The following is a 15,913-nucleotide window of genomic DNA, read 5'->3' on the forward strand; positions in this document are numbered from 1 at the left end:
ACCACCAAATAGACGGCCAAACCGAAGTCCTTAACCGTACCTTCGAAGGTTACCTATGTTGTTTTACTTGTGATGAACCCCGTATTTGGGCTAAACACCTCTACCATAGTGCCATCGATATGACACCGTTTCAAGCCTTGTATGGCCGACCTCCACCAACTATTTCCGATTACGCACTTGATAACTTTGCATCTTATACTATTGAAGAGACCCTACTGGAACACCATCAAATTGTTGAGGTGTTATGGGAAAACTTACATAAGAGCTAACAAAGGATGGTTGAGCAAGCCAACAAACACCGACTCGACAAAGAATTTGAGGTTGGAGATTTCGACCTGCTCTACCTTCACATCTATCGCCGTGGGCGGCTCTTATGGTGTGCGGGGAGGACTTCCGCACAAGGCCTGTGATTTCGAAGGGCATGGGATTTTTAAAAAAAAATCGATATATATATGCTATTTTTTTTTAAAAAAAAAGTTGTAAACACATACCAAATCTAATATAAAGGCCCATTATCAAATACCTTTTTATGTTTTATAATTTAGCCAACTTAACATTAGGTTTATTGGGCCCAACCCAATACTAATATGATTTTAAAAAATAAAAATAATATAAATTGTGAAGAGTTGATCCAGCAATTTGCTATGAAGAACGCAAGGAGGGCTACACAAATTATTGGTTAGCTATTAACTTATTAGTTATTACGGTATGTAACTCATTAGAATACTATGATTTTATCATAATTGCATTGTTTATTAAATACTACAATTTTTGTCATTTTTGTAATTATATTGTTTATCATTAAAGCATATGGACACATTTTTCGAGCTCGAACAGGGTACGCGAATTCTCAGGGTGACTACCCGCCAAGTTGAAAAGCTTACTCCCCGTTTCTATGGGGCATTTAAGGTCCTTGAGCATATCGGGAAAGTATTGTATCAATTAGAACTACCACCGAGTGCAAGCATACACGCCGTTTTTCACATTTCTTTGCTTTGCCCTTGCAAAGGAAACTAGACAAAACTACTGCCAAGGTTACCATCAGAATTACTAGCTGTTGAGGACAAGGTCGATCTTCATGGGGGGATAATAATACTACCCATGGAACCGAGACAACCCGTGACAAGCCCACAAGCAAAACTGTAGAAACAAACATCAACTCAGGCCTAGAACGCTCATCAAATGGCCCAGTCGGTTCCGTAATGAATTGGTGGACTAGTTGCCTTGTTTAAATGCATGAAATTAGTGGTCTTGTTGACCGCATGAATTTAGGAAACAAAACTATACATGAGTAGCTCCATTCCCATTTATGTTCCATTTTTAATTTTCTTATTTAAAGTTGATTGTAAGATGTAACGAAGCATCCGGAAATAATATCAAGTTCTATCTTCTACCTTTATACTTTTCTTTGGTAGTTTAGCCTACTCGAACAGGCTCTTATTATATCTTGTATGAAGTAACATCCAATAACCCTAATGAATTGGTAACACTAAAATCATCTGCACAATGCTTTACATGGGCCAAATTTTTCCCTGTTCACATTTTATACACGATTTCTTGTCATAACTTACGACCCTTGTTGACATGTACATCCATCACAAAACTTATCGTAATTCGTAACAAAATAACATAAGGTTTCCTTATTTTAAAAAAAAAACATTATTTATTTGTTATGGTTGTTACTATACCTTGCAAGTAAAAAAGTTATATACAAATAGCCACCAACTTTTTTATCCGTCATTGTGATGGTCTCAGTGGCCACAATACCCATTTGTGTTGTAGTGTGAGGATATATATACAGGAAACAATTTAGTTGAGGTGCAACAATAATTATATTAGGTTTGAAAGTTTTGGATATCCATGTTAAACGGATAAAGATATTTTTAGGTTTGAAAGGTTTGGATATCCATGTTAAACGGATAGAGATATTCATAACTTTAATAAATAAATACAACTACTATAACTATGTTAATTTTAGAATAACAAATGTATGTTGGAAAACTGATAATACATTGACATAATTTTTTGAACACACACTTTACATATATGTATTCCAAGACCACATACATCAATGTGTCAAAATTTTGATACGGACACACAAAAACGTATTCCAAGGCCATATACATCAGTGCGTCAAAATTTGGATAAGGACACACAAAACAACTGTGATCATTATAAGAATCCGTTCGTGCAAAAATAAATAAAAATTTATTAATTTGAATTACTAAACTATTACAGAATGAAACTGAAAATAAAATTACAATTACAACTGAAAAATGAAAATTAAGAACAGAAAAACTGTTCACAGCTGAGAATCGTATTAGACACAGGTTCCTTAAACAAATTTCGAGTCTCCTAGTAGAACTCGTTTTTCCAGGATACAACAGCCCAAAGCAGTTGTACTGCCGGTCTTGACTTCAACCCGAAGGTGTACCTTGCTGCTTGAAGATGAAGAAGAATTCAGTAGAGAGAAAGTTGTTTGCTGTGTGTTTTGATGTGTTTCTGCTGCAGAGGTGTCCACCTATTTATACTGCAGATCTGAAGTTGAAACTGAAAAACGAATTAAATGGGAGAATTAAACTCCATTAGACGTCTTCAATGCACTTTAATTCGTCATTTAATTCTCAGTCAAAACCGTTGACTCGTCAGTTTCAAATGCTGAAATGTAACTGCACTAGCATTAACTGCTGAAAGCTTCTGCGCGCGCAAGACAAACTGGTGCGCGCGCAGGTCTGCACGCTCATGCGCGCGTGCGCCATTTTGGCTCACTTCCATGCGCACGTGCGCCACACAGTCGCGCCGTATTGACTCACTTTGGTGCACCGCGCACTTCACATCAGTGCCCATGCTCCATGCGCGCAACCGTGCGCCTACCTGCCACGTGTACTCGCGCGCGGACCCACCTCGGTCATGCGTCTGCATGCCACGTCTCTCACCACCTGGTCCTTGCAGCCGCTGTGCTCCACCACGCGCACGTGGTCAAAAATACAAAGGCGGCTCGTGGCGCGGGCGCGTGTGGGAGTGCGGGTTAGGGTGCTTCGCACCCTTCGCGAGTACACTTAGTGTGTGCTTCCATGAAACAATAAGGATGGAGAATTCCCACTTAAATACCCCTTTAAGTTTCAACTTTCCTCCTATGTGGGACAAGGTGCCACTTTCCCACTTTTTTCAGCATTCAATGTTTCAAAAACCAAACTTTGAGCATCGATATCTCATCTATCTTAGCCCCGTTTTGGACGTGGTTTAGTTCGTTGCGAAGCTCTTCCAACATAGAACACAAACCCACAAATAAATATATAAAACCCGCTCATTTTCTTATATTTATTTCTAGTCCAAAATAGGAAAAAATTATTTTTCTATATTTGTGAAAAATACTATTTTCACAAATTTCCAACAATCATATGCCAACCTTCACATGATTTTTTCTGCCTAAGTGTGACCAAAGGTCAAGTCATTGTAGGCCTTATACGATCATATGGACGTTTAGTAGTTGTAGCTACTTGAATGTGTGGCTAAAGGGTATCAATGTTTCTTGCTGGAATCAAGCAATCAGTCTGCTAAGTGTTGCTAAAGGGTTGCAACAGTCATATGCATATCTTATTAGAGTGACCGTTTCTATTATAGAGTCACAAATAAAAGTAAAAAAGTTTGTTTTAGCGACATTTATATAATTATACAGTGGCAAAATGGTTGTTGTAATCAAGAATTTTGTCTCACTTAGTATGGTTATAAACTATTTCATGACACATAAGAAGTTTTGTAATATAAGGAGTGACTATTGTCTAACTTTTGGTCACATATATCGTTTTGTCCATAACATTTGCTATCATTTCATCACACAAACAAAATAACTAGTAAAAATGGTGTGGCTACTGATATTTTGTAAATCCACATGATATTTTGTAATTTTTAGTGTGACTACTATGTAAGTTTTGGTCACACATAGTCTATATTCCCATGACGTTTGCTATTAGTCCGTCACACAAAATAAAACAAAGTGAACATGGTGTGTCTAGTGGTTATAAGTAAAGCCTCTTGAAAATTCAGATATTTTGCGTGGCTATTGCCTAACATTTAGTCACACATAATTTCTTTTGGCCATAACATTTGCTATCATTCCATCACACAAACAATAAAAAATTATAATGTTTAGATGAGCCAATGTCTTACCACTGGTCACCCGTAATATTTTGGGCCGTGACATTTGCTATTGTTCCGTTACACACAGAAACAAAGTGGGATGGTGTGACTAATAGTTATATAAATCCACATGATATTTTGTAATTTTTAGTGTGCCTATTATATAAGTTTTGGTCACACATAGTTTATATTCCCATGACGTTTGCTATTAGTCTGTCACACAAAATAAAACAAAGTGAACATGGTGTGTCTAGTGGTTATAAGTAAAGCCTCTTGAAAATTCAGATCTTTTGCGTGGCTATTGCCTAACATTTAGTCACACATAATTTCTTTTGGCCATAACATTTGCTATCTTTCCATCACACAAACAAAAAACAAAGTAATGATAATGTGGCTAATGGTTATGTAAAGCCATATGAAATTTTTTTAATTATAACTGTGACTACTATTTAACCTTTGGTCAAACATATTTCCTATAATTTTAAGTGACAATTTATGTGTAATTACGCATTTTGTTTTCAACTTTTTTTTTATATAATTAAAAACAACATTAAACACGAGAAAACCTAAAATACAAATGATATACATAATTATAAATCAAAATCTTTACATAAGTTTCCAACATAAATACTAAAAATTCATTTCTTGGCTGGGTTTTATTTTCTTCTTCATTGCCTTTTTTTCAATATCATCTACCATTATAAAACATTTCTTTTGCTTCTTAGCAAGTATAATTGAAGTATTTTGGTTCAGGTTGGTTGGCGGATTTGGTACATGAACCAACAAAACATGGAAACAAATATGAATAGTTGTTTTGGTTGTACTTAATCAGATATTAATTAAACAACAAATCGTTTGGTCAAATGTTTTGAGAAGGGATCTTGGCCAAGGAACAAAACTACGTACCTAATGCCTCCGCAACTGTTTCGAAGTCGCCTATTTGTATTGGTTTTTTATTGCCCCATTTATAGCTTTATCAACAGAAACTTTTTGACAATCATCTTGTATCTTGTAGTGGAACTCCATGAATGGTTTGTTGTTCCGTGGAAAAATAAATTATACCCCATATCATGCGGTTGTTCAAAGATAAAGAATACATAGCACACTTAGATGTCTACGAAAATGTATAGCATATTAACATAATAAAGTCAAATTCTACAAAAATGTGTAAATTTCGTGTAATAAATACCTGTGGGGCATCATCTTGTGGTTCCAAATGAGATATCATTCCAGGAAGTGAGACATCATATTTAGCAATTGGTTTTTGGTTAATCAATTCGGTTTATTTGGTTACATTGACGGTTTTTTGTTCGGTTCATTTAGTTTCGGTTAATATGAAAACCAAACTTAGGTTAAAACATTTGCTTAAAAATACATGAAATTGTGGTATAACTACATGATATAGATGTATAAATACATAAAATGGAGGTATAAAATAAGAAATACATGAACTAGAGGTATAAAGTTAGAAAGATATGTATAAATACATGAAATGGTTCAGTTCGGTTAATTTTGGTTAAACAAGTGTACAAAAAAACGATAATCAGTTTTTGGTTTATGTGGTTTTTGATTAATCAGTTTTCAGTTAATTTGGTTTTTAATTGAATTTGGTTCAGTTTCGTCGGTTTTCGGTTCGGTTTTGATTAAATATTCAGTTATTATTCACCCTTAGACATTGTTAGTTACGTAATATATCAATTTTTAATAATTAAAAATACTATACTCAAACTAATGAGAATACAATGCTAGTTTTCTATTGTGAATTTGTTTTTTAAATATTAACATACAAAAAAGTTATGGCCATTTAAACATGTAGTTAGTTTTTTTTATTAAAAGGGAGGATGTAACTACTAACTCATTATCCTTAATTTAGTTAAAGATGAAGGAACTAAAGTGTAATTAAGATAAGGAGATTAAAGTGTAATTAGTATATGAAAGACTAAGTTATCCTCATTTTGGTGTTGTACTTAGAGGTGTTCAGAACTCGAGAGGGCACGTTAATGCAGTAATGACGAGGAGTGGTAAAGCCACGGGACCTGACAAATCGGACTCACCACCGATCACTAAGATGGTCCAAACTGACGCTTCAGACGAGGTGCACGCTAGGCGAGACCCAGCAAGTACAGCACAGTTCCATGAGCCAGTTAAAGATTTCACTCCTCCTATCCCATATCCGAGCAGATTGAAGAAGCAAAAGAACGATGAACAACATGGTAAGTTTTTAGAAATGTTTAAACAATTACACATAAACATATCATTTGTTGAGGCGTTGGCTCAAATGCCTAAATACGCAAGGTTCTTAAAAGACATCCTCACAAACAAGCAGAAACTTGAAAGCATGTCTTGTGTGTTGATGAATGAAAACTGTTCAGCCCTTCTCCAAAACCGTCTACCTGAAAAGATGGGAGATCCGGGCAGTTTCACTCTTCCCTGTCTCATTGGCAGCATGTCTGTCAGTCACGCATTAGCTGATTTAGGAGCTAGCATAAACCTTATGCCATATAAAGTTTTTGCTAAATTAGATCAGGGTGAACCTTCACCCACTAGAATGAGCATTCGACTTGCAGATCGTTCAATCAAGTATCCGCGAGGATTCGTTGAAAACATGCTTGTTAAAATTGATAAATTTGTTTTCCCCGTGGATTTTGTTATTTTAGACATGGACAAAGATTCGAAAGTGCCATTAATACTCGGACGCCCATTCCTCAATACTGCTAGGGCAATTGTTGATGTGGCAGCTAGCCAAATCACGCTCCGAGTAAATGACGAGCACGTGAGTTTTGATATTAAAAGATCAATGCAACATCCGCAAAGTCACGATGACATGCTTTACTATGTCGACATTGTCGATACTTGTGTAAGCTCTCATTTCCAAGGCACGATCGAAAAAATTGATACGGACACACATCTGTTGTGTGAGAATCAAAATGGCATTTCGCAGGAGGGCCACGAAGCTGAGCAGCCAGTTTACCAAATCAGTGAAGATGGTTCCCAAAGTCCAGATCAATTTGTGGAGATTGACCGTGAAGTTGAAGAAAAGTCAAAACCCTCGGTTGAAGATCCACCATCTTTGGAGTTAAAAGAACTCCCACCGCATCTCGAGTATGCATTTCTAGACAAGGAGTTTCACTTGCCAGTAATCATTTCAGCATCTTTAGCAAAAGAGGAAAAGAGATAGCTTCTCGAAGTTCTAACGCTCCACAAGAAAGCCATGGCGTGGAAGATTATGGATATCAAAGGCATTAATCCTTTTTTTTTGTACTCATAAGATTCTAATGAAGACAATTACAAGCCTAGTGCACAGCATCAAATGTGCTTGAGTCCTAACATGCAAGACATGGTGAAGAAAGAAGTAATTAAGTTGTTAGATGCAGGGCTGATTTATCCTATATCTGATTCTGTTTGGGTAAGTCCAGTGCAAGTAGTACCCAAGAAATGTGGTATTAATGTAGTTCCAAACGATAGGAATGAACTTATTCCTACCCGTACCGTCACCGGATGGCGAGTTTGCATCGATTACCGCAAACTAAACGATACCACCCGTAAGGACCACTTCCCGCTTCTATTCATCGACGAGATGTTGGAACGTCTGTCGAGGAAGTCATTTTTCTGTTTTCTGGATGGGTTCTCTGGATAATTTCAAATTCCTATCGCTCCTGAGGACCAGGAAAAGACTACTTTCACATGTCCTTTCGGCACATTCGCCTACCGGCGTATGCCTTTTGGACTATGTAATGCACCAGCCACATTTCAACGTTGCATGGTAGCCATTTTCCATGATATGATCGAAGACTCCATGGAAGTATTCATGGATGATTTCTCTGTTTTCGGGAGTTCTTTCGATCAGTGTCTTGGAAATCTAAAAAGAATGTTAATGAGATGTGAGGAAACTAATCTCGTGCTTAACTGGGAGAAGTGCTACTTCATGGTGAAAGAAGGGGTAGTTCTCGGGCACAAAATCTCTGAAGCTGGGTTGGAAGTCGATCCAGCAAAAGTGGATATCATTTCTAAACTTCCTCCCCCTACCTCGGTCAGAGCAATTAGAAGTTTCCTGGGTCATGCAGGGTTCTATAGGCGATTCATAAAAGATTTTTCAAAAATCGCAAGACCTATGACCCGTTTATTAGAAAAAGATGCTCCATTTGTGTTCTCTGACGAATGCATGAAAGCATTCAAGCAACTAAAACAAAGGCTTATCGAAGCCCCTATTTTAGTTGCACCAGATTGGGCATTGCCATTTGAGATAATGTGCGACGCCAGTGATTACACAATAGGAGCAGTCTTAGGACAGCAAAGGGAGAAGCATTTTCATCCTATTTACTATGCCAGCAAAACTCTACACGATGCTCAGGAGAATTACACGACTACAGAGAAAGAGCTTCTGGCAGTAGTTTATGCTTTCGACAAATTCAGGTCGTACCTTGTGTTGTCCAAAACAATTGTGTATACGGATCATGTAGCAATCAAATACCTTTTTAGCAAACAGGACGCAAAACCGCGTCTTATCAGATGGATCTTGTTACTACAAGAATTTGACATTGAGATCCAAGACAAAAAGGGAGCTTTAAATGTTGCAGCCGACCATCTCTCGAGACTTGAGCATGGCAGTTCTGAAAATCCGTTAGAGGAACCAATAAACGACAACTTTCCCCACGAATTTCTCTTGAGTATTGAGATGAATGACGAGTCACCATGGTTCGCTGACTTTGCAAACTACCTCGCATGTGGAATCCTTATCAAAGGATTGTCATATCAGCAAAAGAGGAAGTTCTTTGCAGATTTGAAGTATTACATTTGGGACGAACCATACTTGTTTAGAATCGGAGCCGATCAGGTGATCCGAAGATGTGTATTTGGATAAGAGGCAGCTAGCATTCTGCGCCACTGTCATGAAGGGCCAACTGGAGGTCATCATGGAGCAAACTACACTGCAAAGAAAGTGTTAGACTCTTGGTTTTACTGGCCCACAATCTTTCGTGATGCGCATGAATGGGTTAGAGCGTGTGATGCTTGCCAGAGGGCAACAAATATCTCTGCACGTAACGAAATGCCTCAGCATCCAATGCAAGTCTGTGAAGTGTTTGATATATGGGGTATCGACTTCATGGGGCCATTTCCAGCCTCACGAGGTAACAAATATATCCTAGTTGCTGTAGACTATGTCTCAGAATGGGCCGAAGCTCAAGCTTTACCTACAAACGATGCTAGGGTAGTCGTGAGGTTCTTAAAAAGCTTATTTGCCCGATTTGGTGCTCCAAAAGCACTAATCAGTGACCGAGGAATGCATTTCTGCAATGTGCAGTTAGAACGAGCCTTGTCTTGTTATGGTGCTCATCATAGATTGGCTACGCCATATCATCCTTAAACGAGCGTGCAAGTGGAGGTTACGAATCAGGGTTTGAAAAGAATCCTTGAGTGGTCCATTAATAATAACCGCAAGGATTGGTCAGACAAGCTAGATGACGCTTTGTGGGCTTTTAGAACAGCATTCAAGACGCCTATCGGGACCACTCCTTTCAGGTTGGTTTACGGAAAAGCCTGTCATCTGTCTGTCGTGCTAGAACACAGGGCATTCTGGGCCTTGAAGACGACAAATATGGATTAGAAAAGCGGAGGTGAAGCCCGTTTTCTGCAAATCCACGAGCTCGAGGAACTAAGAAACCATGCCTATGAAAGTTCTAGCAGGTACAAAGAACGAGTCAAGAGGTTTCATGACAAAAGATTGAGAGAACATAAAGATTTCCGCGTTGGAGATCTTGTTTTGTTATACTCCTCACGACTGCGTTTATTCCCCGGGAAATTAAGATCCCGATGGTCGGGTCCATACACGGTCAAAGAAATATTTCCATATGGAGCCGTAGTCATCGAAAATTTAAGCGGGGAAACATTCAAAGTCAACGGTCATAGACCAAAAGTTACATCAACGGACCGGTTGACCCGGTGGAGGAAATTCTCGAACTCCACATCCCGCACACTTAAAACAAGTGTGGGGGGAATGAATCTAGCTATCGACTCGCTGACAAATTTAGCGAGCGTGTTTTCACACGCTAAGGGTAATTTTGTATATATTAGTTTTTAATATTTAATTACTAAGTTAGTTAATTTTTCGGTTTTTAACGTAGGTGCATACGACCCAGATCCATAATTTTTGGAAATTTGAAGTTGATTAATTGTTAAAATATATGAAATAGTGCAAAAATGGAAAAAGTGGGTGAAAATTCGAAGTTAAAAGCTTATTGTGAAAAATAACACAAAAAGGCCTAGGTGTTGCACGGTCGTGCCAAATCGGCACGGTCATGCACTCCGTAGTCAAAACACACCAAGAACTCGTGCATCAGATGGTCATCGGATCGCACTACCGTGCGACCGCTTCACTACCATGCAACCCGTTAACACAGGTCAAACCAGGAAAGCGATCCGGGATGGCACGACCGTGCCACCAGTCGCACGACTTGTGACTCGAAATCTGAATAGTAAAAAGCAGGGTATTTAAGCGATTCTGCAGTAAAAACATATCATTTTTCGAAACCCTAGCAGCCGCACGGGAGTTCCAGGTCGCCTACACCTATAAATCAACCGATTTTTGCCTAGATATCACTTCAATCATCTTCCAAGGTATGTTTCCTACTTGTTTTACAGATTAAACTTAGTTTCTGACATAGATCTGGTATTTGAATCGAGAAATTTTGGGGTTTTCTTCATAAAAGTCAAATAAACCCTTGTTCTTGAGTGTTTGGTGTTAAATCTGTAGTTCTGGTACTTGATTCGAAGTCTATTCACTGATTACAAGTTAAATTTTGAAAGATATAAGTTAAAATCAGTAAAATAGACTGTTTTCTGATGAGATTTGCTGTCGCACGGTCACGCCGTTGAAACGGCATGGCACTGCCGGTCAGAAATCAAGTTCAGGTCACCGATCCAGAATTGCGACGCCGAGTCGCACGGCAGTGCCGATTTGGCACGACAGTGTGACATGATTTTCCGGAAACAAGCTGTTGACCGACGAGGAATGGCACGGCAGTGCCACAGGTCGCACGACCGTACGACTACTGAAAAGACAACAGAACATTGTAAACAGCCTGTTCGGGCGGCAGCACTCGAAGTTTTATTTTCTGCTCTTATTTTGTTGTATTCCTGTATGCAGATGAACCATAGATTCCTCCAGTTCAGCAAACACAAATCGAAAGAACAACCCTGTATTGCAAGATTACAAGCATTATGGAATCGGCGCGGACAAATCGGTGAACCGAGAAGGATCAACTGGGACACTTTAACAACCCTAACCCAAGAAGAAAGGATATTAGACATGATGTCACATCCAATGTCAAGGTTGTTCAACATTGCACGACCAATTTATCTTGAGCTTACGTTGGAATTTTTCGCTTCATACACTTATGAAAAACCGAGAAGCGAAAATCCAGACTTTAAAGACAGGGAGACAATACAGTTCAGATTGGGAAGAAAGTGGCATAAGTGGTCAGTTGCTAGACTTGGAAGAAGATTGGGCATATACTCAGTTGAAGACATTAATTCAGAACTTTTCACCAATATATACAAGTTTGATAATGATCAGCAACGGGCTAACTTTTGGGCACAAGTGGCAGTTGAGCCACCCTATGAAGCTAGAAAAGCTAAAGCTTCACGACTATGAGACCCGCTACTCAGGGTTATTCATCAGGTCATGAGTCACACCATCTGTGGGCGCATGGACAGTGCAGGAAACTGTCCTACTCCGGATCTTCTTTTCTTATATTCCTTAGTGACTGGAGTGCATGTCAACCTTGTAGCTAGAATGGCTGAATTCTTTGTGAAAAGCTGTCACGGCCCCCGACCCGGTTTAACCCGTTTCAGGAGCCGCGGGACAGGAATCCCGTGGTATTTAATTTAGGCGACAGCGGAAGTCTTTTTAAAACAGGATCTCTTAATAATTTAAACTGTTCGTTTCATAATTTAGGGATAAATTCCCGAAATTTACAATAATGTGATTTCTCAGGGAAATCTTTATTTTCAAAACATGTTCATTTATTTATTTACATTGAGCCACTTTTCTAAGCTGGGTGTGCTCCACGGCACTTTTCTTTGCTCATACCATATCACCTGAAACATGTTTGAAAAAGGTGGTCAGCAGGGAAATACTGAGTGAATCATTCATTTTACTTAAAACGACACATTTGTTATAATCTACAGTATTAAGGGGAATTACAATGTTTCTGATATCAAACCAACTACCCACAGTACTTGTCACTCGACTACCCATTGGCTATCTCGTTGTCCAAATGGTGTCTGTGACTGTGGTCAGATCACCCCTTGGCTAACTCGTTGTCCAAGTGTGACGGGAAATAAGTAATGTATACAAAACCCCACATACCGGCTGTAACTTGGTGATTACATAGACTTAATCACTGTAACTATAACTTTGAAAATAATTTGGAGTTTTGTAAAACAGTTGATAAAAAGAGAATGACTCACATTGCAGATTTACGAGCAGAGTATAAGCTTTACTGATTAACCTTTTAACCTAATTTAAATAACAATGCACACACAAACGGGATTAGTAACTAATTCAGCAGTTACGTCAATTCACGAGATTAAACCCTCACAACTATTATCAAGTGCGATACTTAACAATTCAATGGATTCACAACGAATGACAGAGCATAGTCCGAATTCGAACAGCACTCAAACATTCAAGTCGAAATCACAATGAATAACAAAGTACAAGCTCAATTTGAGCAGCACTCGGACAATCGTTGGATAGTTATAATCGATCGGACGTTGAATCATAATAGCGATCGAGTTATTACCCTGATTGCGGCAGCACCTCGTGATCGTGTGTGTGTGTTGGGGACTGTTTTGAGTATAATTCGACGCACAGACAAAATTTCTTCGTCGTTTTAAGTTCAACAGTTAAGTGCCAAGGTCGGCTATTTATAGCCAAAATTTGGCCTCGCTTACGGACCGTAAGCCTGATCCCTTACGGTCCGTAAGGGATACCTATAAAACCTAGACTTGCCATGCACGGGAGTAGCTTGCATGAATCAACAATTTCAACCAATCAGCTGTTAGCAACGTTTTAATTAGGATAATTATCAACTAGGGTTTGCCCCCCTCGAGTTTTAGGGGCCCTGATCCTGATTCCGATCATTCTGAAAATTTTAGGGCTAGTGCAGGATTAATTGGGTGTCTTAATTAGGGCTTCCTTATTAACTAATTATTGTCCTAATTATTGATTTTAGTGGCAGTTGTTACATCCTTCCCACCTTGAGAAAAATCTCGTCCTCGAGATTTACTGAAACAGATGAGGATACTTTTGCTTCATTTCTGATTCCAGTTCCCAAGTATATTCTGGCCCTCTCTTGGATTCCCATTTGACTTTGACCAACACCAGTCGTTTATGTTTGAGAAACTTAATCTTCCGATCTTCTATTTGTAGGGGTTTCTCTACGAATTTCAGCCTTTCATTTACCTCTATATCTTGAAGAGGTACTACCAGGGATTCGTCTGATAGACATTTCTTGAGATTGGATACATGAAACACATCATGTACTCCAGCTAATTCTTCTGGTAGTTGTAAACGATAGGCTACTGGTCCTATTCGTTGGATTACTGGGAATGGTCCAACATATCTGGGACTCAGTTTTCCTTTCTTACCAAATCGTACTACTCCTTTCCAAGGAGATACTTTTAATAGTACTTTGTCTCCGACTTGGAATTCTAATGGCTTGCGGCGATTGTCTGCATAGCTCTTCTGACGATCTCTAGCAGTCTTCAGTCTTTCCTTGATTTGTGATATCTTGTCAGTAGTTTCTTGCACAATCTCTGGTCCTGATAACTGACTTTCTCCTATCTCTGCCCAACAAACGGGAGTTCTGCACTTGCGTCCATACAGTGCTTCGAATGGAGCAGCTTCGATGCTCGAATGGTAACTATTGTTATAGGAGAATTCAATTAATGGTAAATGGCCATCCCAATTACCACCAAAGTCAATTACACATGCTCGGAGCATGTCTTCCAGGGTTTGTATTGTCCTTTCACTTTGTCCGTCTGTTTGAGGATGATATGCGGTACTCAATTTAAGTCGAGTTCCCATTGCTTCTTGGAAACTTGTCCAGAAACGGGAAGTAAAACGACTATCTCTATCCGATACAATGGAGAGTGGGACTCCATGTAAGGATACTACTTCATCTACATACAACTTGGCTAACCTTTCCATGCTAAAGGTTTCCTTCATTGGTAGAAAATGAGCTGATTTGGTTAATCGATCCACAATTACCCAAATAGCATCATTACCTTTCCTGGTTCTGGGTAACTTAGTAACAAAATCCATTGTTTTGAGTTCCCATTTCCATACAGGCATTTCTAACTGTTGTAGTAGTCCTGAAGGTTTCTGATGTTCGGCTTTAACTTGTGAACAGGTTAAACACTTAGATACGTATTCGGCTATATCCTTTTTCATTCCTATCCACCAAAAATTATTTCTTAAATCCTGGTACATCTTATTATTTCCTGGATGTACAGTATACCTAGATTTATGAGATTCTTCTAAAATCTTATTTCTTAATTCTCCTTGCCTAGGTACCCAAACTCGTTTCTTGTGGAATCTCCAAATTCCATCTTTTCCTTGTTCTAATTCCTTTAGGTAACCTTTCATTCTTTCTGCATCGTCCTTGATTGCCGTTCCTTGAACTTCCTTTATTTGTTCCATTAAATCTAATTGTAGATTTAACCTAAGAGCACGAACTCGCTTTTGTTTTTCATGATATTTACGACTTAAGGTGTCGGCAACTACGTTCGCCTTTCCTTCGTGATACTGAATATCACAGTCGTAATCACTTAAGATTTCCATCCACCTTCTTTGCCTCATATTTAACTCTTTTTGCCCAAATATATACTTTAAACTCTTATGGTCTGTATAGATAGTAAACTTACTTCCGTACAGATAATGTCTCCAAATTTTAAGAGCAAAAATTATGGCTCCTAACTCTAGGTCACGAGTTGTATAATTTTCTTCGTGCTTTTTCAATTGCCTAGAGGCATACGCAATTACCTTTTTGCGTTGCATCAACACACATCCATATCCTAATTTTGAAGCATCACAGTATACTTCAAAATTCTCGGTTCCTTCGGGTAAAGCTAAAATTGGAGCATTTGTCAATTTGTAGCTTCCTTTTGTCTAGATCCCCATTCAAACTTAACGGCTTTACAGGTTAGCTTAGTTAAAGGTACAGCTATCCTAGAAAAATCTTTAATAAATTGTCTATAGTATCCAGCTAGGCCTAGAAAACTTCTAACTTCCATAGCCGTTCGTGGAGCTTTCCAATTCGTGATTGTTTCTATTTTAGCAGGATCTACGTGAATTCCTTCGTGATTCACCATATGACCTAAAAATTGCACTTCTTGTAGCCAGAATTCACACTTCGAGAATTTGGCATAAAGCTTTTCCTTTCTTAACAAAGTTAAGAGAGTATGCAAGTGTTCACAATGTTCCTTCTGACTTTTGGAATAAATAAGTATATCGTCAATGAACACGATTACAAATTTATCCAAGTATGGTTTACAGATTCTATTCATCATGTCCATAAATGCAGCTGGAGCATTTGTTAATCCAAAGGGCATGACTGTAAACTCATAATGACCATACCTAGTTCTAAAAGCAGTTTTAGGTATGTCCTCCTCTTGCACTTTCAACTGGTGATATCCAGATCTTAAATCTATCTTAGAGAAATACCTAGCTCCTTGCAATTGATCAAAAAGATCATCAATCCTAGGTAAT

General features: G+C 38.5%; 1 protein-coding gene across 1 annotated transcript; it reads left to right on the forward strand.

Moving 5' to 3' along the window:
- Positions 1–6,148: 6,148 nt before the first annotated feature.
- Positions 6,149–7,318, forward strand: LOC110943916. The gene is made up of 2 exons (XM_022185647.1): positions 6,149–6,859; positions 7,082–7,318. Exons 1-2 carry the CDS (start codon positions 6,149–6,151, stop codon positions 7,316–7,318), a joined length of 948 nt encoding a protein of 315 aa, XP_022041339.1.
- Positions 7,319–15,913: the final 8,595 nt, after the last annotated feature.

This window comes from Helianthus annuus, chromosome 5 (genome assembly GCF_002127325.2).
Source record: "Helianthus annuus cultivar XRQ/B chromosome 5, HanXRQr2.0-SUNRISE, whole genome shotgun sequence".
Classification (NCBI taxonomy): Eukaryota; Viridiplantae; Streptophyta; class Magnoliopsida; order Asterales; family Asteraceae; genus Helianthus; species Helianthus annuus.

Excerpts from the sequence above, each read along its gene's own strand:
- LOC110943916 (XM_022185647.1), top strand. The coding sequence starts at position 6,149 with ATGACGAGGAGTGGTAAAGCCACGGGACCTGACAAATCGGACTCACCA. Across the intron at positions 6,860-7,081 it reads CATTCCTCAATACTGCTAGG|GAGGGCCACGAAGCTGAGCA; the intron begins GCAATTGTTGAT and ends GGCATTTCGCAG.